At 34.3% G+C, this 26,548-nt stretch overlaps 1 protein-coding gene across 2 annotated transcripts in view; it reads right to left on the minus strand.

The window, feature by feature from the left end:
* The window catches only part of RADX (RPA1 related single stranded DNA binding protein, X-linked), an 88,614-nt gene that overhangs the window by 49,968 nt on the left and 12,098 nt on the right, over window positions 1-26,548 (minus strand). Inside the window, exons 4-11 of one of the 2 annotated variants that reach the window (XM_077890375.1) lie at window positions 20,706-20,814; window positions 20,426-20,517; window positions 20,196-20,318; window positions 17,300-17,404; window positions 16,029-16,193; window positions 14,587-14,747; window positions 13,619-13,797; window positions 6,704-6,777 (exon numbers count right to left, since the gene is read on the minus strand). In XM_077890375.1, coding sequence (XP_077746501.1) covers window positions 6,704-6,777; window positions 13,619-13,797; window positions 14,587-14,747; window positions 16,029-16,193; window positions 17,300-17,404; window positions 20,196-20,318; window positions 20,426-20,517; window positions 20,706-20,814 — 1,008 coding nt within the window. Of the gene's footprint in view, window positions 1-6,703; window positions 6,778-13,618; window positions 13,798-14,586; window positions 14,748-16,028; window positions 16,194-17,299; window positions 17,405-20,183; window positions 20,319-20,425; window positions 20,518-20,705; window positions 20,815-26,548 lie in introns of both variants that reach the window. The other variant, XM_077890374.1, reaches the window with a different exon arrangement.

Raw genomic sequence — 26,548 nt, forward strand, 5'->3', positions numbered from 1 at the left:
ATTTGCATTTGGTTTGCTCATATTAGGATGCTTCATATAAAATATGAATAAAAGAATGAAACATAGAACACTGAAGATAAGGTTTAGATCTTTTTTTTTTTTTACTCTTCCTGGTCCTATTCTCTTCCTTCCTTCCCTAGAGACAACTAATATTAATTAGCTACATAACTTCCCATTCCAGAGTAGATTCCTATATATGTATCTAAGAACAGTAAGTGATTTGGCTTTGGATGTTTTTGAAATGTGTACAAATTAAATTATAATACTCTCTTGTAGTTTTAAAATGGTTATAAGTTTTATGCTCTTTCTTTTCTACAACTGTTTATTTGTAGTCTTCTTTTTTATTCTTGGTCAGTATTGCCAGAGGATTCTCTATTGTGTAAATCTTTCAAAAGAACCAACTTTAGATTCCACTATTCTCTTTGTTTTTTATTTCATTAATTTGTTTTTAATTTTATTCTCATATTTTATTGAATCTAAAATCCTGTAGGGGCACCTGGCTGGCTCAGTTAGGAGAGCATGCGACTCGATCTTGGAGTTGTGAGTTCAAGCCCCACATTAGGTGGAGTTTCTTAAAAATAAAACCTTCAGTGTCCCTTAACTTTCTAAGGGAGACTTATTGCTACACCAGAACCAATGACAAGGAATGTGTCCTGCTTGCCAGGTATGAAGGAGTAGAATTAAGATTAAGAAATACTACTCTCTTAATAGGACTCAAAGTATAGATATTCTCAGATTTTGATTAAAATAAGTGGTAAATAGGGCAGCCCCAGTGGCACAGCGATTTAGCACCTGCCTTCCGCCCAGGGCGTGATCCTGGAATCCCAGGATCGAGTCCCACGTCAGGTTCCCTGCATGGAGCCTGATTCTCCCTCTGCCTGTGTCTCCGCCTCTCTCTCTCTCTCTCTGTCTCGTGAATAAATAAATAAAATCTTTTAAAAATATCTTTAAAAATAAAACGAAATAACAAATGCTGTAAATTGTAAAACACACCATTATTTCATGTGCCACTAAGGAAAAAAAAATTTACCAATGAAATCATGACGTATAATTCATTTTGGAACACGCATCCCAATTGTAGATATGTTAAAATATGCAAAAACGGATATCCTGGAATTGATGACATACAGAATTTCCTTCCATCTATTTAAGTTTCCTTTTCTCCATCAGATTCTTTTAAACTTATTGAGACGTGTTTTATGGACACACTGGTTTATCTTGGTAAATATTCTATGTATACTGAAAAGAATATGTATTCTGCCATTGTTAGGTAGAATGTTTTATAGATATCAATTAGGTCACGTTGGTTGATACTGTTAACGTATTCTATATTCTTACTGATTTACTGTCTAGTTTTTCCTATCAATTGCTGAGAAAGGATGCTGAAGTCATGAATTTGTCTGTTTCTTCTCTCAATGTATCAGTTTTCATGCACTTTGAAGCTTTACTGTGAGGTGCCTACACGTTTAGGGTTGGCATGTTTTCTTAAACAACTGTAAAGAATGCAATTTTCTTCTTTATTCCCTGCTCTTAAATCTACTTTGATGATGTAAGTATAGCTGCTCCAGCTTTTTTTTTTTACATACTGCATATTTTCCATCTTTTTATATTGTGTCTTTAAATTTAAAGTGAGTTTCTTTTATTATTTTTTAAAGATTTTATTTATTATTTGAGAGAGAGAAAAAGAGGGGGGCAGGGGGAGAAAATGAGCGGGAGAGGGGTGTGAGAGGAGCAGAGGGAGAGGGAGAACCAGGCTTCTTGCTGAGCAGGGAGCCCAACTTGGGGCTGTATCCCAGGACCGCAGGATCAAAACCTAAGCTGAAGGCAGATGCTTAACTAACTGAACCACCCAGACACCCCTAAAGTGGGTCTCTCTTAGGTGGTATATAGCTGAGTCTTACTTTTTCATCCAATATGATAATCTCTGCTTTTTTTATTGGAGTGTTCATACTATTTACTTTAATGTAATTAACAATAGGATAGGGCTTAAATTTGTTATTTTGTTATTTTTTTCTATTTGACTCATTTGTTCTTTATATCCCTTTTTCTCTTCTCCTGCCTTCTCTTGTAAATGACTATTTAAAAAAATAATTCCATTTACCTCATGACTTATTAGCTATGCTTTTTTTAGTGGTTGCTACAGGATTTATAATATATAATTTTAATTTATTGTAGTCTCCATCCAAGTGATGTTATGCCACTTCCTGCATATAGTGTAAGAACTTTGTAATGGTATACCTCCATATCCTTTCTTGTTTTTATGCTCTTGTTGTCATACATTTTACTTCTGTATAAACCACAAAGTTTACGTTATTATTTTTCATTTAACAGAGATTAAACTAGGGAAAATATATTTTATTTTGCCCATTCATTTACTATTTCTGGTGCTTTACTTTCCTTTATTTAGATCTAAATTTCCATATATTATTATTTTCTGCCTGAAGAGCTTCCTTTATTATTTTTCATTGTGCAGGTTTGGTGGAGGTGAATTCTCTCAGCTTCTGTTTTGATCTATATTTTGTCTATTTTCTTTCTTTTTAAAATTTTATTTATTTATTCATAAGAGATACAGGCAGAAGGAGAAGCAGGCTCCCTGCAAGGAGCCCGATGTGGAACTTGATCCCAGACCCCCGGGATCACATTCTGAGCCAAAGGCAGATGCTCAACCACTGAGCCACCCAGGCATCCCTATTTTGTCTATTTTCAAAAGATGTTTTCTGTGTATAGAACTCTAGATTTACAGGTCTTTTCATTGTCTTTTGGATAATACACTTTCTGAAGAGAAATCTGTTATATTTGTCTTTGTTCCTCTATATAATACGTCTTTTTTAACTTTTCCTTTTGGTTTCTTTTAAGATTGTTTTTTAAATTACTGGTTTTCATCAATATATGTATGCCTGACTATTTAATAACTTTTTGTCTCCTTGTTCTATTACTTTAAGAGAGGAGTGTTCTATGACTATAAATTTGTCAATTGCTCCTTTTAAATCTACAGGGTTATTTACATTTTGAGGTTATATTATTCGTTGTATACATTCCTGGTTGTTATTATCTTCTGGGTGGAGTGTAATTTTTATCATTCTATACTGCTTTCTTTATCTTTACTTATAGTTTTGCATCATACTTTATCTCATATTAATATTGCTATACCACCTCTTCTGGGATGCCTCGGTGACTCAGCAGTTAGGTGGCTGCCTTTGTCTCAGGTCGTGATCCCGGGGTCCGGGATCGAGTTCCACATTGGGCTCCTGTGAAGAGCCTACTTCTCCCTCTGCCTATGTCTCTGCCTCTCCCTCTGTGTGTCTCATGAAAAAAAAATAAAGCTTTAAAAAATATATATTGCTCTACCACCTTTTCTTTAGTATAAGTCAGGTATATTTTTTGCCATTCCATTATTTTCAACCTTTCAATATAAATTTGCTTAAGTGTGTCTCTTATAAGTAGCATACAATTATATTAATTTTAAAACTGATAACTGAGTTTAACATTGCATTCATTGAAATTATTGATGTATTTAGAATCATTTCAGTTGTATTTTTTTAATCATGCTTTTTCTTTCCTTTCTTACATTTTTTAAAAGATTTTATTTATTCATGAGAGACACAGAGAGAGAGAGGCAGAGACACAGGAAGAGGGAGAAGCAGGCTCCATGCAGGGTACCTGATGTGGGACTCAATCCTGGGACTCCAGGATCACGCCCCACGTTGAAGGCAAGGGGTAAACCGCTGAGCCACCAGGGATCCCCTCTTCCATTTTTTCTACCTTCTACTGTTCTGATAACATTTTCACAATTTTCCTTTTCTCTGTGCTGCTTTGAAAGTTATACACTCTATACCTATTCTTTTAGCATGCCCTTAAAATGTTAATTTTGATATTTGAATTTACAAAGCCTATAGTTCATCAACCACTACCTTCCTCCATAAATATACAATGACCTAAGAATGCTTTAATTCTCATCTTCCCACCCATCTTATTTTATTTTTCTTAAAGATTTTATTTATTTATTTATTTATTTATTTATTTATTTATTTATTTATTTATTTATTTGAGAGAGAGAGAGAGAGAGAGAACGAACAAGCAAGGGGTTGCTGCAGGGAGAAGGAGGCTCTCCGCTGAGCAGGGAGCCAGATGAGGGGCCTGATCCCAGGGTTCCCAGATCATGATGTCAGCTAAAGCCAGATGCTTAACCTACTGAGCCACTCAGGCATCCCCTGATCATCTTATTTTAAGTAGTATTTTAGTTTTACTTTATTTCAAATCCCATGAAATTATTTATCATGGCTATTAATTTGTACTGCCTGTTTTTATTTATATTTACCAATATTTTACCTACTTCTTTGCTCACCATTTCTTCTTGTATTTTGATAGTTCTTTTGGGTTTCATTTTGCTTCTTTAAAAATTCTTTAGTAACTCACTCATTGAGACAATATGAATAATAACTCACAGTCTCTGAATATCTAAAAAATATATTTATTTTTTCCTCAAAGTTCATTTAGTTAAACGCAGAATTCTATGTTGGAAGATATTTTCTTTCAGCATTTTGAAGACATTATTCCATTATTTAAGGCATCTATTGGTGCTGACAAGAAATCTTCTAGTCTAATTATATTTCTTTTGTAAATAAATAGGCATTTTTTTCCTGGCAGCTTTTAAGATATTTATTATCTGTGATGCTGTGCAGGTTCACTATGATAGGTCTGCATATAGGTTTATTTAATTTTTCTGCTTAGGATTCTTTCTGATCCTTCAATCTAATGATTCATGTATACCCTTAATTTTGAAAATGTACCTCCTCAAATATTGCTTCTTCCTGATTATCTCCAGTCTGTACTCCTGGAACTTTTATTAGATAGTCCCCTTCTCACCCTATCCACCAAGAAGTCTCCCAACTTCTTTTTTACCTTTCCAACCTCTTTACCTGTCTCTAGTGTGATTTCCTTTGTATCTATCTTCCAAATGTACTAATTCTTTCTTCATCTGCATTTGCTTTCTCTTCAAAGCATATATTAACTATATTAAATTAAATTTAATATATATTAAATATGTATTAAATTAAATATATATTAAATATATATTAAATTTAATAAATAATAAAATATTAAACATTTAATTTATATATAATGTAATACATTGAATTTAATGTATTTAACTTTAATACATATTTCATATATATTTATTTTATCTATAATATATATTTATTTTATATTATTAATATGTTATATTTAATATATAACTAATATATTTAACTTAAAAATTGTATGTGAAATTAAATTAAATTTAATATATATTTATATATTTAACTTAGAGTATCTATTCATTCTTCAACTTTTTAAACAAATATTTCTTTTAAAGCCTCTTTCTGATTGGCTTAGTATTTCTAGTTTCTAGGCTTTAAAATTTCTCACATATTACATCTGATCACATTGTCTCAAAGAAGTTCATTTTCTTGGGAAGTCTGTAATTTTTTTAAACATGAATTCATCTTCTGTAGACATTTTTTATGGGAGTCCCAAATATGCTAGATTGTAAAATGCCTCTCCCTGAGGCAGTTTCACATTCACCTTTGTCAAGACTTTAAGGGTTTCACTGATTTCAGACCAGATGTTTACTGTTAACCCCTTGGGCTCAGTGTCCTCACCATTAGAGTCAATTGAATGGTGACCACACCTGCATGTTGCAGGTCTGGGATTCCAACTTCTCTCAGGTGGGACTTTTTCCTAACCATTGCCCAGAGGATACAGGAAGCTCCTTGATACTTCCCCACACTGATGGGCCTACATTCTCTGGTCCTTCATAACCTCCCAACTCTATATTAGTTCTACTTTGCATGCAGAAGACTTGTGATCTGCTCCCTCCTTTCCATATGGTTATTACACCTCAGCCCACAATCATTTATGCCTCTATCTAGTTCTGAAATGCCTGAGAAAAGTCTTAGTTTTAGTTCTACTTACTGCTAAATTTAAATTCTTTTGTTTCTGGCACCTAAAGATTTTTCATTCTTGTCCTGTGTTTGGTCATATATTTATATTACAATGATTTCACCCTTATTTTTTATGTTTTACTTTTTTGGGGGATGTAGAGCTCAGATCAGTTTGTGGGTTCTTGATCTGCCATATTGACAAGAAGTCAACTCCAAAATAAGAATAACTCAAAAAGCAAGAAAGACATAAAGTATTAACAAGCCTAGTCCAGAGAGATGACTCCTTATAAGATCACATTTAAACCAATCACTCTAAGGAACTTAATTGTCCTATGAAATTTCTTCAGAAATGAACACAATATTCAAACCGGTCAACACAATAGCAAAGAAAGGAACTACAACTATCTTTTAAGCTTTACCTATATTTACTTTCAGATAAAAATTAAACTTCCTACCTTATTTTTATGCTAATTAAAAATTCCTATATTTGAAGGGATGTACTATCAAATAAACAAATTGGTAAGTATAGGTTTGTTTATATTTACTTTCGCTTTGGTGATGATACCAAATTGCTTTAAAATTGGCACCAGTAATTTTGACAAAGACTGAAGCTAATATAAGTTTTAAAAAAACAAAAATAATTAGCTATATATCTATTTAAAGTACTTATATCATGCTAGAGACAGGCGTGGCAGAAAAATGAGGAATAAAATCAAACAGTAATCTGTATATAATAATGTTCCATAAAAATTTCATAAATAATAATCATCAAAGTAACATACGTTGGAAAATGCTTGGCATGTCTGGTTTATTTCCTTTTGTCTGTGCAGAAGTTTCTGGTTGAGGTACAGGAATTCTACAAAAGATGGAAAAAAGATAACCAAGAGTTATAAAAAGACACTTGAATGAAAAAACTAATTGGATCCATTCAGAATTTACTCTGATTCAGTAAGTACATTTACAGAATATATAGGTTTATCTTCTTAAAGTAATGCATTAAAAATTCAAGGAAAATATATACAAATTATGAACAAATATGCATTTATAACCTAATTCAAATACTGCAATAGATTCTTTTAAAAAGATTTTTATTTATTTATTTGAAGGAAAGAGCAAGCAAGCAAGCGAACAGGAAGAGAGGCAGATGGGGAGGGAGAGGAAGAAGGAAAGAATCCCAAGCAGACTCTGGCTCAGTGCAGAGGCAGACACAGGTTTTGATCTCACCACCCTGAGATCATGACCTGAGCCAAAACCCGGAATCCAATGCTTATACAACTGAGCCACCCAGGCACCCTAAATACTATTGCAGATTTAATGTTCTTTTAATAAAGAGTACTCCACAAAAGGAAGTATTTAACTCTATTAAATATCAACTAAAGATGTGTGTGTGTATATACAAACATATATCTATAGATTTTTTTCATTCTCTTGGATAGGAATTTAAAAATTCATTCAGTGGCCTGTTTTCATGTTTGTTTTGTTCAAATATTCTGGGAAACTATCTGGCCTAACTCTCCAACCTCATTTCATTATTGGAGTTCAATTTGCCAACATATAGCATAACACCCAGTGCTCATCCCACCAAGTGCCTCCCTCAGTGCCCATCACCCAGTCACCCCAACCCCCGCCAGCCTCATTTCAAAGTTTTCTATAAGTCTCATGCTGCTTCAAACTCATATTTCTTCTTTGAAATTTAACTCAAGCATTATTTCCTAGAAGCCATCCTTGATTTCTAGTCAAAGCTCAGTGCTCCTGGTAAATGCTGTCATAGCAGCACCATGAATAAATTTCTATCCTAAAATTCATCACTGTATTGAAATTAGTTTTATAAGTCTCTTTCAACAGATTCGGCTATTAGCTCTGCTATAAAATCTACAAAAGTATAGACTTTAATTTTGTACCTATATATAATAATATAATATCTATCCAATGATTTTACTGAACTGAAATAAATGGAGGAAAAGGGAAGTGTCTTATTTTGAGACTAAGGAGGAGCCTACTTTTAGAAGGAAAGATTTCCATCTTGTGGGGTATCAGCATATTTTTGTGATGAGTTTTTTCTACTGTTGTATTTCTAAAACTAAAAGCATAAAGTAAAACAGAATGTCATATTGTCGAATGCTACATATTGCTCAACTTATTTTATCAATGAATTTTTTTCTTATAACGGTAGTATTTATTTTGCTAATGAGTTATTTTTTAAAAGATTTTATTTACTCATGAGGGACACAGAGAGAGAGAGAGGTAGAGACATAGGCAGAAGGAGAAGCAGACTCCCTGAGGGGAGTCTGATATGCAGAACTTGATCCTGAACTCCAGGATCACACCCTGAGCCAAAGGCAGATGCTCAAATTCTGAGCCACCCAGGCGTCCCTCCTAATGAGTTATTAATGAACTAAAAAGAAGTAGCTTTCATGAAGGAGGAATTCATCCATTTATTTACCTTTAAATTCCAGGAAATAAAAATGTATTTTATAGTTGTAATTTTAACTTTTTTCAATCATTGAAAACATGGTATTTCTAGAAATGAGAAAGCTGAAAACAACTGTGAAAGAAATCTAACTAACTAAAAAATACTTAAGTTACATATATTTTAAGATCCTTACACAGCATGTATCTACCTTTTAATACATAGGATTTGAAAGTGGCTTCTTCCATCTGAAACAAATCAGAAGAAATAGTTTTTAAAACCCTAACAGCACCATTACATTGTACAGAACTTTTAAAAAGTGACTTAGGAGATTTTTACTGGAATATGTAATCATCCATTGGTATGACTTAAATGTTTTAAAGGGGCTAAATGACAGAAGTGATGGTATACAATGTCTATGGGTATCAACTGAGGAAACTGAAAAAAAATATGAAAAGTGAAAAGATAAGTACAGAAAAATAACTGAGGAAGAAAGGGAAAAGAGAGCTAAAAGAAGCATATACTGGTTAGTGGCAGAATATTATAAAAATTATGTCAGAGACTATAAGCTGTAATCTTCCCCTTTTTATCAACTTATTGACCTTAGGTAAAAGTCATACAGATTCTACAGAATATCATCCCCTCATCTATAGAACAGGATTATAGTTAACATTATTGAGGTCTTAAAAAATGTCTTTCATGCAGAGACATTAAAAGTACTTAATATACATACATACATGATAAATCCTATTTTTATCTTTTCTGATTCCTCTTTTATAAAATTGAAATAATTATCCTGTGCCTTCCTCACAGAGATATTGAGGATCAAAGGATGTAATATAAATAATTTTACATTGTATACTGAAATTCTCTATACAATTAAATGAAAGAGTATTTTCAGTACCTTCTACCTAAGAAAAGCAGAAGATAACTGTACAAAAAAGATAATATAGAGGTTTTTTGAGAAGTTGCTAATATAAGCAAGTTAGCAATAATTTACAGTGATGAAAAAAGCTGAAGTTTTTGTGATCATTAATTCAAATTATTAAATACTTTCAGGTAGCAATCATTATCTAATGCACTTAATGTATTTACAACACTATAGTGCCTTCTGCTTTTCTTAGGAGGAGAACTGAAAATGATTTTTTTAAAAGTGATTTTTAAGTATTCATCTAACTATGGTGTGATTGATTTTCTCTTTATAGAGTAAATATTACCAAGGGAATGAACTGAAGAAGTTTTAATGTTTGTTGTTTATATTTTATTTCTCAGTGCTAATTTTTCAATGAGTAGATGGACTTTGACTATTATCTTAGTATCTAACAGAGAGCACCATGGTTCACTAGCTACTATTTTATTAAAAGGTTAGTTAATACAAACTCTTAAATGGTCATATTTCCTATTATTATACCAACAGAAGCAGATCAACAGGTGATCTAGATGGATAAAATGGATATACAACGCCAAAAGTGAATATCTAAAAAAGAAGAAACCATACCTATTCTACTAAAGCTGTTCTGAAAGAAAGAGATGGAGTACTTCCAAACTCGTTCTTTGAGGCCAGCATCACCTTAATTCCAAAACCAGACAAAGACCCCATCAAAAAGGAGATTTATAGACCAATATCCCTGATGAACACAGATGCAAAAATTCTCAACAAGATATTAGCCAATAGGATCCAACAGTACATTAAGAAGATTATTCACCATGACCAAGTGAGATTTATCCCCGGATGCAAGGGTGGTTCAACACTCATAAAGCAATCAATGTGATTGATCATAACAGCAAGAGAAAAAAGAACCATATGATCCTCTCAATAGATGCAGAGAAAGCATTTGACAAAATACAGCATCCATTCCTGATCAAAACTCTTCAGAGTGTAGGGATAGGGGGAACATTCCTCAGCATCTTAAAAGCTACCTACAAAAAGACCACAGCAAATATCATTCTTAATGGGGAAACACTGGGGAGCCTTTCCCCTAAGATCAGGAACAAGACAGGGATGTCCACTCTCACCACTGCTATTCAACATAGTACTAGAAGTCCTAGCCTCAGCAATCAAGCAACAACAACAACAACAAAAAAAAATGAAAGGTATTCAAATTGGCAAAGAAGAAGTCAAACTATCCCTCTTCCCAGACGACATGATACTGTATATAGAAAACCCAAAAGACTCTACCCCCAAGATTGCTAGAACTCATACAGCAACTCGGCAACGTGGCAGGATACAAAATCAATGCCCAGAAATCAGTGGCATTTCTATACGCTAACAATGAGACTGAAGAAAGAGAAATTAAGGAGTCAATCCCATTTACAATTGCACCCAAAAGCATAAGATACCTAGGAATAAACCTAACCAAAGAGGTAAAGGATCTATACCCTAAATACTACAGAACACTTCTGAAAGAAATTGAGGAAGACACAAAGAGATGGAAAAATATTCCATGCCCATGGATTGGAAGAATTAATATTGTGAAAATGTCAATGCTACCCAGGGCAATTTACACATTTAATGCAATCCCTACCAAAATACCATGGACTTTCTTCAGAGAGCTGGAACAAATTATTTTAAGATTTGTGTGGAATCAGAAAAGACCCCGAATAGCCAGGGGAATATTAAAAAAGAAAACCATAGCTGGGGGCATCACAATGCCAGATTTCAGGTTGTACTACAAAGCTGTGGTCATCAAGACAGTGTGGTACTGGCACAAAAACAGACACATAGATCAATGGAACAGGATAGAGAATCCAGAAGTAGACCTTCAACTTTATGGTCAAGTAATTTTCGGCAAAACAGGAAAGACTATCCACTGGAAAAAGGACAGTCTCTTCAATAAATGGTGCTGAGAAAATTGGACAGCTACATGCAGAAGAATGAAACTAGACCATTCTCTTACACCATACAGAAAGATAAACTCAAAATGGATGAAAGATCTAAATGTGAGACACAGTTCCATCAAAGTCCTACAGGAGAACACAGGCAACAGCCTTTTTGAACTTGTCCACAGCAACTTCTTGCAAGATACATCCACAAAGGCAAAAGAAACAAAAGCTAAAATGAATTATTGGGACTTCATCAAGATAAGAAGCTTTTGCACAGTAAAAGAAACAGTCAACAAAACTAAAAGACAACCTACAGAATGGGAGAAGATATTTGCAAATGACGTATCAGATAAAGGGCTAGTTTCCAAGATCTGTAAAGAACTTCTTAAACTCAGCAGCAAAGAAACAAACAATCCAATCATGAAATGGGCAAAAGACATGAACAGAAATCTCACAGAGGAAGACATCGACATGGCCAACATGCACATGAGAAAATGCTCTGCATCACTTGCCATCAGGGAAATACAAATCAAAACCACAATGAGATACCACCTCACACCAGTGAGAATGGGGAAAACTAACAAGGCAGGAAACAACAAATGTTGGAGGGGATGTGGAGAAATGGGAACCCTCTTGCTTTGTTGGTGGGAATGTGAACTGGTGCAGCCACCCTGGAAAACTGTGTGGAGGTTCCTCAAAGAGTTAAAAATAGATCTGCCCTACGACCCAGCAATTGCCCTGCTGTGGATTCACCCCAAAGATACAGATGCAGTGAAACGCTGGGACACCTGCACCCCAATGTTTATAGTAGCAATGTCCACAATAGCCCAAATGTGGAAGGAGCCTCGGTGTCCATCGAAAGATGAGTGGATAAAGAAGACGTGGTCTATGTATACAAGGGAATATTTCTCAGCCATTAGAAATGACAAATACTCACTATTTGCTTCGACGTGGAGGGACCTGGAGGGTATTATGCTGAGTGAAATAAGTCAATCGGAAAAGGACTAACATTATATGGTCTCATTCATTTGGGGAATATAAAAATTAGTTAAAGGGAATAAAGGGAACGGAGAGAAAATGAGTGAAAATATCAATGAGGGTGACAAAACATGAGAGACACCTAACTCTGGGAAATGAACAAGGGGTAGTGGAAGGGGAGGTGGGCCGGGAGTTGGGGTGACTGGGTGATGGGCAATGAGGGGGGCACTTGGCGGGATGGGCACTGGGTGTTATGCTATATGTTGGCACATTGGACTCCAATAAAAAATTAAAAAAAAGAAAGAAAACAAACAAAAGAATCAGATGGGCTTTCTAGAGCGGAAAAACAAAACAGCTGAACTTAAGAACTATGGAACAATAAAGAACATATCGTCTTTATCTGTTTCCTGGTTCAAAAACTCTCAAATTTCCACAGTAACAGGAGTGCCTTCATTATGCTAATGAGGTAACTCACAGTGAGCCACTAGACACCTTGAAGATGGGAACTGTTATCAGATACATCAAGCATATGATTCAAAGGTTGAAATACTATTACAGAGAGAGAGGCTGAAGAATAAGTTCAGTCACATGGCCAATGATTTAACCTATCATGCTTAAGTAATGAAATAACCCCTCAATATCTGGACATCAAATGGAACTGGTCCTGCTAGGTTTTGAACTTGCTTTTGACCCATGATACCCTTGCTTTCTAATTTCTCCCTTTCAAAATAGGAATGCTTATTCTATTTCTGTCCCATCATTGTGTTTTGGAAAGATAACAGGTCTAATGTTACAGGTTCATACATGTAAAGAATTTTGCCCCAGGATGAATCACGCTGCATTTCAACCAAATATGATTTAGATAATGTTCAGATAACAGTTTGGATTAGAGTTGATGTTAACACTTTCTGGGATGTTCTGATGGGTTCAACGTATTTTACTTGTGAGAAGGACATGAATTTTTAGGGGCTAGATCGCAGACTGTTATGGGCTGAATCATGTCCCTACTAAATGTCAATAGGACTACCAGTATATAACCAATTACCTCTTCAATAACCCTCAGAATCAGACTTATTTGGATGGTCACTTAAGACATATTTCATTGAGACGAGGTCTTACTGGAGTAGAGCAGTACTCCAGAGTAGGTCCCTAACTTAATATGGCTGCTGTCCTCATAGGAAGGGAAAATTTGAACACAGGTATGCATAAAGAGAAAATGTCATGTGAATATTAAGGCAGAGATTGAAATGATGCTTCTAGAAGACAAGGAATGCCAAAGATTGCCACAAACCACAAGAAGCTAGGGGAGAGGCATGGAAGGGATTCTGCCTCGTAGTTCTCAGAAGGAACCTGCTGTGCCAATACTCTGATCTTGGAATTTAGCAGCATAGAAAACTAATACTGCTTCTAGTAGAATTGGTCATTTTTACAGGATAGAAAGAAAACGATTAATATGCTATGTGTATACTTAATACAAATGACTTACAGTTTGGCATATGGCCCTTGCAGAATTCTTTTCTTCTTGGTAGGGCTCAAACTTGTATAGGTAGTTTGAAAACACTGAGAGCTCACAGGATCATCATCTTGATGCCGTTTGTTATTATCTCTTTCCTGACTTTGATTTTCTCTTCTAGCTGCTTGGGATGTTGAGGGTTGGTTAGTGCTCTAAAACCAAAAATTTAGAGAAGACATTTTAAACAAATGCACAAAAATTATTTTTCTTAAAAGACTATAATTTTAGTTTATCCATTTTTCATAATCTTAGGAGTTATAACATTTTTGCAATCATAAAAGTGCTTTTTAAAGCTGATTTATAGATAGAATTATATTTATACTAATGCATCTGGTATTAAAATATTTTTAAGGGAGATAAACGAAAGTCCTTCTTATACTAGTAGAACTGAAAAGTTGGATTACATGCTTATTTTCATATGAACAGAAATCTTAGAAATAATTTTTTCAAAGGAAAAATGCACGAAAAAAAAATTTGTCTTGATTGTGCCTAGATTCCAGTAGTGGTCTTTTCTATGAGAGCTTTTATCCTCCAAGAGTCATTGCTACATCTTAAAAAATCTAGGTGAAACTACCACACTGTCAGAAGTGTTCGTATAGTTCTGGCCTGGAGAAAAGGAATGGAGAAAATATAAACATATATACCACCTGGGTATTTAAGTAAAAAAATCACAACAGGCTCAAATTATGCAGAAAGCAAAAACAAGACGCCAAATTTTGAAAGCCTTGGGGAATATCAGAGGCTGTGACCTTCAGCCCAGCCTGCTTCAAAATAAATGATAGAAAAAGGAAACAAATGAAAAACATAAATCTTTTTTTCCTCTGAGGTTTTCACCATTAAGCGGCAATACAAATGAGTTCTGAATAACATGTACAAGGTATCAATTGTAATTATGATCACAGTGCATTCAGAGATATATTATTAATTCTCTGGCCCCATACCCGAAGTGTTTCTGATGTTGAGGCATTTTCACTTGCACTGGCATGGGGGATATACTTTATAACAGTAATTATCCCCTGAATGGCAATGCGCTTTTGTTCCCTATACTGCAAGTCTTCAATCTCCTTCCTCACTTCACTTATAGCTGTCAAGAGCGACTCAACTGCAAAAGAATAATTCCAGGGAAATTGTAAGTTTTAAGAACTGAAATGATAAAAATAAGAATTAGATTTGCAATGTCATTTCACAACATGAAATCATAAGCTTGCTACATAACTTGAATTTGTGAAACTTAGGTTTATGCTTGGCATCATCCCCTTGTCGTTTTTGTAAAATAGGCAGAATATATTTATCAGTTAAGTTAGGCTACAGTCCTCTAGTCTGGAGTCTTAAATTGAAACAGAAATTTTGCATATTGGATGTACAGTTGACCGCTGAACAACAGGGGGGTTAGGGGCAACAAACCCCTTGCAGTCGGAAATCCATGTATGACTTTTGACTCCCCAAGAACTTTACTAATAGCCTACCGTTGATCAGAAGCATTATGGACAATATAAACAGTTGATTACCACATATTACGTATATATATTATATCCTATATTCTTACACTAATCTCGAGAAAAGAAAACGTTAAGAAAATCATAAGAAAATATATTTACAGTACCCTATATATATTTATTGAAACATATAGTTCAAAGCTGTGTTGTTCAAGGGTCACCTGTAATTTACACATCATATTTCAAACTATAAAGTGTTGCTTAGCCACTGCACAGAAACACATATTTTAATATATATGACCACATACTACATATTGCTGGTATTATGAAGTACAAGAAGATGCCAATATTTAGATGGTGGTAGGTCAGTGTTTCAAAGTTTCTGGTTTTTACCCCAAAACCATGCAATTAACCCACAGCTTTTTTTTTAAAAAAAAAGAATATACTTATATTAAATTCTTCAACCATCATATCTTAATTCTAAAATAAGTTAATGTTAGGCCTCACATCAGTACTTATTCTACATCTCATTTATTTTGGTGTCATTTATATTTAAAGGTAGCGCTCAATTGTGTAATATCCAATATATATAATCCCACAAGAGTAGCATAATATAGTGTCAGTATCTTGATTTCAAATGACCCAGTACCTCCTTGATATCTTTAGTCTCTGAATGTAATGTCATAGGAGTTGGGATCTACTAATGTCAGATTTAATCTCAGTAACATCAAATCAAGATATGATGTCCAGTTAGTGATCATCTATGTTCTCCCTTCTTCTAGTCTAACAAAATCCAAATACTAACATTTAGGAGGCATGACACGTAATTTTAGATCTTTATAAAGACAAAGTTTTTATCGGTGAGTGTTGCTACACGTTAGCTCATGATATATATCACCCATACAGTACATAAACATATCATACATAACTAGTAATTACATTAGTACCTTTGACAGAACTACTATACTTCGAAAATGTCTCTGGCACTGGTGGATAGGGGTAATATCCACCAATAACAGTGTTCTTCACTTCCTCAGAATCGGTCCTTGTTTTAATCCAATGAATAAAGTTTTTTACCTTGGTGTCGTTGGTATATGGCTGGCCTCTATGACCTTTTTGCAAAAAGAGTAAAACCAAAGAGAGAGAGAGAGAGAGAGAGAGAACTCACTGTAATAAACTGTATGGATTTTTTTGTATAGAAACAGTTTAATATCAAAATAGCCTCCTATGTCACCAAGAAAAGAAGTTCATTTATTCACTGTGTGACAGATTACATTTAATGTATATACAAAAATTATCAAAGACAGTAAACCAATCCTATGTCGAGAAGGAAATCAGACATATTAGAGTTTAAGTGGGCTAAACTGTAGCTGTCTACAGGATACTGAAAGGTAAAAATGAAAAGAAAATTAATCTTCTGGAGTTTTCTATCAAAATGGTTGGTATCTTCTTGCAAAATTGATTTTTAAATCATGTATTAACCTAAAGGTATGGCATCATGTTTGAACTGAATCGCCTATAATACAGCTCAGCATTTAAATCCATGTTCTTAAAACATATTTAACAGTGCCATTTACATCTGATATTGTTAGTATTTATAAAACGAAGTATTGACCAAGATGTGTGTTACATCCTTCCTAGGACTCTTCTATTGACAAATTTCTTGATTATCAACATGGTAGTATTTAAGTGGATATACCACTCCACACCCTTTCTTCATTCATCTGCAAACTTTTATCTTCATTGTTTTGACCCCGTTACCAGAAAGAACAGAGAAAAATAATGTGCTTGTAGATAACGAATGAGGCTCTTCTTACTATATAAGTAAAATATTGAGATCAGGAACCAAAATCTGATGCACATTTTTAGTTAGTATTTAAAAATATTGTTAATCATATCCATATTGTGATATAGGACCTAAAGTCTTCAATCTATCAAAGTAATTTATGATTATTACCTTACATCACGTAGGAATTAAAGTTAACCAAAGGACATCAATGCAATTCTCCATTGAGTCACAAAATCATTGCTTTGGTCATAAATAATCTAGAAGCAATACATTTCATAGGCTAAATATTCTTTGTTCAAACATTCTTATAGCAATGAAGGAGGTCATAATAAAGCTATCTTGTGGTTGAATGTTGTAATGCAAAAGGTAATTTAATGAATAGAAAATATATTACATCTCCAATAAAGTATATTCAAAGAAATGGCTCACCAGTAATAAACACTCGACTCTCATTTGTAGTGGTCAGGTAAAGTAGTTTAGGTACTTGAGCATCATTCCTGACAACTTTCAACTGTGTACACACGAAATATGTCACTGTAGAAAATGAAAACCGTTATGAAAGAACTTCTGCCATTTGAAGAGGGCATACCAAGATCAAGATCAAACACAGTGCTTCTCAAAGTTTAATGAACATAGAACTCACCTGGGACAATTGTTAAAATGCAAATACAGATTCGGTAGTTAGAGAATGGGGCCTGAGATCCTCTACTTCTTAATAAGCCTTAGATGGTACTAGTTTGCCAATCCTTTGACCACACTTGGAGAAACAAGGATCCAACACCTAGCTTTTCCTTTAGATAAAGGATCTAACACTCACTTTTCCTTCAGAAAGTACAATCGCTGCACCTAACTGAAGTTACTACCTGCTGTACAGTTGAAGACTGCAAGTCTTTCTAATCAGGCATACAGCTGAGTGTGAACAGACATTTCCTACAGAGAATAAAAGCTTAGTTTCTCCAGGATGTTTTTATTGATTAACCCAATCTAACACTGATCACTGAATTACTCTGACTCCCACCAGATAGAAGTATACACTATTAAGTTGAATTTGCTTTTACATGTGTTTATCTTAATTGGACTTTAAGGATCCATGACAGGGCTTATACAACTCTTTCTTTTCTATTCACCTGGTTGAACTGTTTTCAACCATCTATCAATTAGTTAGGTAAAGTTTCATTAAGCCAACAACAGTCTTTAAATTTTAACTCATTGACATGCCAAAACAGTTATGGTCTTTTGAACTAGGAAATGAAGGAATAAATATAAATACTTGTAATCTCACAATAATGGTAAGTTCTCATTTGAGATAAATATTTCCCTAGAGTATGATAATAAGTATACATTCACTTACTATATCTAACATTTCCTAATTCTTTATTTTATAGCAACAAAAATAAAGGAAATCCGTTGAAATGACTAAGGATAATTCTTAATTTACATTACCATTCCTTTATTTCAAAAACTGTACAAATATGTCATTATTCATGGTTGAAGACGTTGATAAGGAATATTAAAGAAACTTCTAATTCTCATTTCATGACTGTTAAAAATCAGACATTCCGACCTGACACCTTCTAGCTGTTTGACATCCAAGAAATTACTTAACTCCTCTGGATCTTTGTTTCCTCACCTGTAAATCTGTAAAAACATCAACTTTTAAGAAGGCAACTAGGAGTACAAAATGACATAACGTTTATGAATATCTGATAAATAATAAACACTCAATATTAGTTCTTAGTTTTTCACTTTCCTTAATCAAAAGTAAAAAAGATACCCTACTACCAAAGGATTCTGATATTATCCCAGAAGACACTTGGTCATGTTCCCATTCATAGGCCTGAAGCCCCCTTAATACTCACTATTCATTTGATAATTTTTTCACTTTGGCCAAAATATGAACATAAATTGTGACTGCTGTCAACTACTATACTAGAATAAATCTCACCAGGGTCCGTATAAATCTTTCTTTGAAAGATATATTTCACATTGTCCGAAGAAACAGAACATGTACACTTGGCAATGTCTCTGTGAAAAAATTATCTAAAACTTGTGTCAGCTTGTTGTTTGAAGTGGCTACAAAGAGAGACGGCCTTGGCCATAAAACCCACCTAAAACGAAGTAATGGAATTATCATCAAAAGTCATCACTATCAATCATTTATGCTCTGAGAGAAGTTACATGAAAAATCATAGCCCCACTCGCCTTGGAAGCCCATGCCGTGGTTTGGGGTAAAACTCTTTCTGCCCTCTCCCTCAATAGTTGGGTGAGGTTTACTTCCGTTCAGATATATTATAAAATTTTAATCTCACAAGCAGATGATACAGTCTAATAAGGTGATATCTGAATGGTGTGGAATGCTGTTTTGCAATAACTAATAAAGGGGTGGCACAACAGCTCTTTACATGGTCTGTAAGTATCCTGATGTTCTACAATTTTTACCTTGTTGCTGATTTTAAAAATTACATATGGTCAAGATTGGGAGTATTCCCAATGTTGGCAAAAATTTAAATATCAGTATTTTATTCATATAATCATTTGAAAAATAGTAAAATAGCACACTAAGCTATAATAGTTTTATGCTACAAGTTGATATAAGGAAAAATTCACTGAAGTTGTTAAAAAGAATTAAATATACTTTTTTCTTATCATAATAGATCTGAAGACTAACTTGTATAAAATATATAGTAAGGCAGACCTAAAGGTTTTCTTTTCTTTTCTTTTTTTAAAGGTTTTCAAATGAATAAAATTAGTGGAAGAAAATGCCTCTATGTCTGAATAAATGCAAGGGGGGGAGGTCAATTACAAAGTAACTAAAATATTGCCCAGCTGGTTGAACATCGCCAATGTAATATTGATTCAATACTCAAATGAAATCATACTATCACTGTCATTATTTAGTTACACAGTCTGTCAATCCTCTACCAATCAATTCTACATTAGTAAAGTTTTCATTATCCTTTTTTGCAGTCTACTTAGTCAATTTTGAAATGGATACAAAGGGAACTGACTGCCTATGTTTTAGTTTCACTGAATGTTAAGGTTTGATGCCTGAAATGCTAATAATGAGAATTGATAAGAGCATCTGTTTTCTGAAAAACTAGTTTCAATCCCAAATTAATTCTGAATAGACAACCAGAGGTGGTGATAGCTGTAATACCAAATACAATATTATTACAGAAAAAATGTAAACATGCTATCATACTGCTTAAATTTGCTGATTCAGTATCATGCCACTCTGTAAGTCAGTACACTGTAACATTTTAAGTTCATGCACCCCCTCCCCTTCCAAAAGTAAAAAAAAAATCGCAAATACTGGATTGAGTACTTGGGTAAATATTTTCAAAGATTTCTGGCTGAGATGTAGAAAACAGCTCTACTATAAATGGTTGTTCTGAAGTGCCATCAGCAATGTGAATCCAGCGATACGACCAAAAATCTTCACGGTTTTCTATATGGGTAGGATATTAGAATAAATGAAAGTAAATACTTATGCATAAATGAACGCAGGACTATTCACTGAAATATATTTTATGGCTTTCTATTTTAAAAGCTTACCTTTCTTTTTTGACCGCTGGACCCTTCCTACAAAAACTAAAATGCCAATAACATCACAGATATGATTTTCTGGCATATCATCCAGTTCTGACCTAAAAAAAGCAAAATTGTTAAATTGTATCTTTAAACAGTGAAAAAACATTCTAAAATTATGGCTGTGAAAATATATCTTTATATAATTGATACAGCATAATTGGGGTAGATTTTGAGCAATAATAATACCATTTTGGTGGCTAATGTTAAAAACGAATGTTTAAGGTATTTTACATGAGCATTCTACCTTGTGATAAAGCGGTGATTTAATTTTGGCAATCTCCATTCAGGTTTCACCTGCTTCTCTGGAATGATAATTATGTTAGTTGGAGGATCTCGAAGATTCAGGCAGATTTCTGAAAAACAAATATATTACTTTAATATATGACATTTAATACAGATAAAATAATATACATGGGTACAAATTACATGGCAAAATATTAAACTGAACTTTTTTGAACCCACCACTAACTCTAAGAACCAGACTATTATCAGTAGCTTTCTTCTACTTATTCCTACATTAATGTATCTACTTATCATCTCTCCACCAAAGGTTAGACGGTTCTTAGATTTTGTGTTTTATCATTTTCTTAATTAAAAGAAAGGTTTTTATCATTTATATGTTTTTGTCCAAACAAAATACTGTTTGGTTTTGTTTTTTAACTTTATATGGATGAACTCATACCATATTCAGTATTCTAGGGCTACTTTTTTCACTTAACATTATGATCCTAAAATTTCTCCATGTAGCTGCATGTAGTGCTTTTTTTTCTTGTTATCATTGCTGAATAATGTTCCAGGGTGTTGATATATTACAATTCTGTTTACCCACTATCGCATTGATGGACATCTGGATTATTTCCTGTTTTTGCTGTTACAAAAAGTGTCACTATGAACTTTTTTGTACATGTCTCCTTGTGCACACAGGCATTCATTTTCTAGGGTATTATACAGAGGGAAACCCTGGATTGTAAAACGTGCAAAAGTGCCACTCTACAGGCTAATTCCAAACTACTTTCAAGTAATTAACCTATTTATAGTTCTACCAGTAATGTGTAAGAATTCCCATTGATCAGCATTCTCTCCAAATTTTGCTACTATCGAAGTTAGTTTTTGTCAATTTAGTGACACAAAATGACAGTATGTTGTGGTCTTATTTTGTACTACCTTTATTACTAATTATGTTGAATGGCATTTCATATACTCACGATTCATTCATGCACCCTCTTTTAATTTTTTTTTATTTTTAAAGATTTGTTTTATTTATGTTAGAGTGGGGGAGGGAAGGGAGCAGTGGGAGAGGGAGTCTTAAGATGACTCTGCACTAAGCATGGAGCCCAAAGCAGGGCTTGATCTCATGACCCTGAGACCATGCCCTGGGCCAAAATCAAGAGTTGGACGCTTAACCAACTGCACCACCGAGCCGCCTCTCATGCATCTTCTTTTTTTCATGCATCTTCTTTTGTGAAATACATGCTGTGTCTTTTGCCCACTTTTCTATTGGACTTTTTCTTATTTGAAGGACTTTTTATATATACTAGATACTAATACTTTGTTGATTATTGTAAATATATACACTCATGTGTCAATTGCTTTTCATTCTTTTTTACAGTGTCTTTTGATGAATTTCAATGTAGTTGGGTTTATTAGTCATTCATTTATAAATGATATTTCCTGTGTCCTATCAAGAAATCCTTCCTTATCCCAAGGTCAAATGCATATTTCTTATAAGTTCTTCTAAAAGTTTTGCCTTTTACATTTGCTATATCTGGAATTGACTCTTTATACGGTACGAGATAGAGATATGATGTCATTTTTTTCTCAAATATATGCTTATTTGTTCCAATACTATTTTCCAAATAGTTCTTCCTTCCTTGATGATCTGTATAGCACATCTGTCATATCAAAATTTTGTGTTTAGGGTTATTTCTTGACTGTACTGTGATTTGCTGGTCAGTTTGTCTATTCCTATACCAATAATACATGGCCATAAATTCTTTGCAATAACTCATGACAGAGGAACCTAGGTGGCTCAGTGGTTGAGTGTCTCCCTTTGGCTCAGGTTGTGATCCCAGGGTCCTGGGATCGAGTCCCACACTGGGCTCCCCACAGGGAGCCTGCTTCTCCCTCTGCCTGTCTCTGCCTCTCTCTCTCATGAATCAGGAAATTTAAAAAAATCTTAAAAAACTAACCCATGACATTTGTAGGACAAAGTCTTCACTCCCTCTGCAACCCCCTATTATTTTTCTTCAGAATTGTCTGGACTATTCTTAATAATTATGTGTCTCCATATAAATTTTAGAATCAGTTTGTCGGCTCCAGAAAAAAAATCTTACAGAATAGCACTGAATCTGCAGATCAATTTAGGAGTACTTGACATACTTATGAAATTGAGACTAACTTCCTACCTGGGAACATAGGATATTTCTCCACTTATTTAGAGATTCTGAAATGTCTTTCAATAAAGTATTATAATCTTCTCCAAACAGGTCTTACATATTTTCTATTAGATTTATTTCTAGATAACTTATAGTTATTGACAGGTAAGTTACATTTTTAAAATCATAATTTCTGTTACTGCAGTATACAAAATCTATTTACTTTTGTATATTGGTCTTATAGCTAGCTGTACCAATGTCTTATTATTTTTAATTTGTATTATTTTGATTTTCTTTGTAGAAAATCTAATTTGTGAATTACAGCTTTGTGTTTTTCTTTAAAATCCTTATGATTTGGGGGCATTTGGGTGGCTCAGTCAGTTAAGTGTCTGACTCTTGCTTTCGGCTCAAGTCATCATCTCAGCGTCATGAGATTGAGCCCCATGTTGGGCTCTGCCCTTAATACAGAGTCTACTTGGGATACTCCCCCTCTCCCCTCTCCTTGTGTGTTCTCTTTCTAAAATAAATAAATAAATCTTAAAAAATAAAGTCCTTATGATTTTAATGCATTTTGTCCTCACACTGGCTAGAGCAGTTAGTATAACATTAAATAAAAATAGGAATAGGAGATATCCATGTTCTCCATCTTAAAAAATGTTACTGAATTTTCCTTAGAGATGTTTGTTGTTTTGTTTTGTTAACAGGTTATCAGGTTAAGGAACATTCCTTCTCTTGCTATTTTCTTTTTTAAATTTATGAATGGATGTAAAATTTCAGTAAATGCCTCTTTTGCCTCTATTAGGATGACCATTTTCTTCTTTAATCTGTTAATGTAATGAGTGACATTATAGCTTTTCATATGTAAAATCAACTTTGCATTGCTGGAGACCATGCAATTTAGTCATTGTATGTGATCATTTTTTACATATAACTGAATTCAATTTGCTATTCTATTTAGAATATCTGTATATATTTTCACAGCTGAAGCTAGCCTTTAATTTTTCCCTTTCATACTATTCTTGTTTTTTTTAGAGATTTTATTTATTTATTCGAGAGAGAGAGAGAGAGAGGCAGAGACACAGGCAGAGGGAAAAAAAGGCTCCATGCAGGGAGCCCAATGTGGGGCTTGATCCCGAGTCTCCAGGATCACGCCCTGGGCTGAAGGCATGCACTAAATCACTGAGTCACCCAGGCTGCCCTCTTTGGTTTTGATTGTGAAGGTTATATTGGTAGTAAAGAGTAAGTCGGAAAGTATGCCCTCTTAGTTTATTCTCTGGAAGAGTTTTAGAATGATATATTCCTTGAATTTTTGGTAGAATTTGCCTCATAAAATGATATATACCTGGTATTTCCTTGGTGAAAAGATTTTAAACCTTTGATTCAATTTCTTTAGTAGTTATAGAGCTATCTGGGATTTCTCTCTCTTTTTTAAGATTTTATTTATTTATTCACGAGAGACATACACAGAGAGAGGCAGAGACATAGGCAGAGGGAGAAGCAGGCTCCATGCAGGGAGCCTGATACAGGACTCGATTCCAGGACTCCGGGATCACACCCTGGGCCAAAGGCAGGAGCTAAACTACTGAGCCACCCAGGCATCCCGCTTTCTTGGCTTTCCATTTTCTTTTATGCCGTAGGTAATATTTTCTAAGAACTTGATGTTTAACAAACAAAGATTAAAACAGGATGATGATAGGGCGCCTGGGTGGTTCAGTCGGTTGGGTGTCCAGCTCTTGATTTTGGCTTGGGTCATGATCTTAGGGTCCTGGGATCAAGTCATGCATCAGGCTCTGCTCTGGGCATGGAGCCTGCTGGGAATTCTCTCTTTCCCTTCCCTCTGCTCCTCCCCACACTTCTCAACATGAGAGTGTGCTCTCTCTAACAAAACAAGATGACGTACCTGATTTCTCATCCTTCCTATTAGCAGCCATGTGACTAGAAAATTCACTTTACTTTTATGAGTTTCAGCCTTTTCATATACAAGTGAGGAAAGTTTATATTCCATGATATTACCTTGCACCTACAAAATAGCTTGCATTTCACAGAACACTTTCACATAGTCACTTGATTATATTTAAATTCCCTTCCATCTCCAAAATGCTAGGATTTTGAATGAAATAAATAGCTCCTTCCCACCAAAACCCCAAACACTTTATGCTACTATCTCAATAGGTATTATACAATACAGTCTGAAAAATCTCAAGATTTAAAAATGTTTATTTGCGTATGCTAGTTGAATACTATTCAATAAAAGGTAGTACAGAATGATATGCAAAATGGCAACATACAAAATCATGTATTACCAGCAAATATGTCCTATAAACATAGGACATACAAGAGAAATTTCACCTTTATAGGCTTCCATTTATTTGGTCTTCAAAAAAATTACGTGTCTTTGTGTCTATAACTGGGAACTACACATATAAATATGAAAAAATAAATAAAGATCAATTACTCTAATAGTTTGTCTTTCAACATGAACACCTAGAAGGCAGTGATGGTACCACAAACGTTTCTTCCCCTACTGACCAACCCTGGCCCCCAATATATACTCATTTCTCATTTATCCTATTCATAACATTTAAACTACCCTGTTATTGTAACCCCCACTCACATTTTCTCCTACCCAACCCATTCTCCCACCCTCCTGACCATTCATTTTTTTCGTCAACTGCATTTTTATTTTCTCTCCCCTTATGTTCATATCTTCTTAATTATTGTCATTAATTTTTATTTTATTATAATCCATTGATTTTACTGATCTGTACCATTAAACTAATTTTTTCAAGTTTTTATTTAAATTCTGGTTAGTTAACAGACAGTGTAATATATTACTCTGTTAGACCAGTTTTTTAAGGGTAGAACTCTGTATTACTTTGTAACTCCTGTGTCTAGCATGGTTTACAAAACTGTCTTCGTTTCTCTCCAAAAGATCATTAATCCATCTGAGCTTTTTAAAGGTCATAAATGAAAAAAAAATAAAGGTCATAAATGAGCAGTTCTCAATTCTAGCTGTACATTAGAATCACCTGAGGAGTTTTAAAGATGCACCAATGTCTTGGTTCCCTCCTCAGAGTAATTAAATCAGTATCTCTGAACCTTGTGTGCCTATGGTTCTTTCAGGCTCCCCAAGTGATACTGATGTCCAGCCAGGGTTGAGATCTGCAATATATGTGTAGGCTCAGCAAACTATAGCCTGCAGATGGTTGCTTGTTTTTGTAAGTAAAGTTCTACTATAACACAGCCATGCCCATTCTTTACATATTATCTCTGTTTGCTTTCACTCTGTAAAGGCAGAGCTGTGTATTTATGACAGGTATTACATTGCCTTTGTAGAAATAGCTCTATGTCCCTTGATAAAGAGAAAAAATCCTCTTACTAATCAAAACGGTATGGGGTGGACTGATGCTAACACTGATAAAAAGTAAAACTGTTTTAAAGACTAACAGAAACATTTTCAGTATATTCTCATCAAAGCCTCTCATTTTAAAAAATAATTTCTGGGGATCCCTGGGTGGCTCAGCGGTTTAGCGCCTGCCTTTGGTCCAAGGCATGATCCAGGAGTCCCGGGATCGAGTCCTGTGTTAGGCTCCCGGCATGGAGCCTGCTTCTCCCTCCTCCTGTGTCTCTGCCCCTCTCTCTGTGTCTATCATGAATGAATAAATAAATAAATAAATAAATAAATAAATAAATAAATAATCTTTAAAAAAAT

The sequence above is a fragment of the Canis aureus genome, chromosome X (assembly GCF_053574225.1).
Source record: "Canis aureus isolate CA01 chromosome X, VMU_Caureus_v.1.0, whole genome shotgun sequence".
NCBI classification, from domain to species: domain Eukaryota; kingdom Metazoa; phylum Chordata; class Mammalia; order Carnivora; family Canidae; genus Canis; species Canis aureus.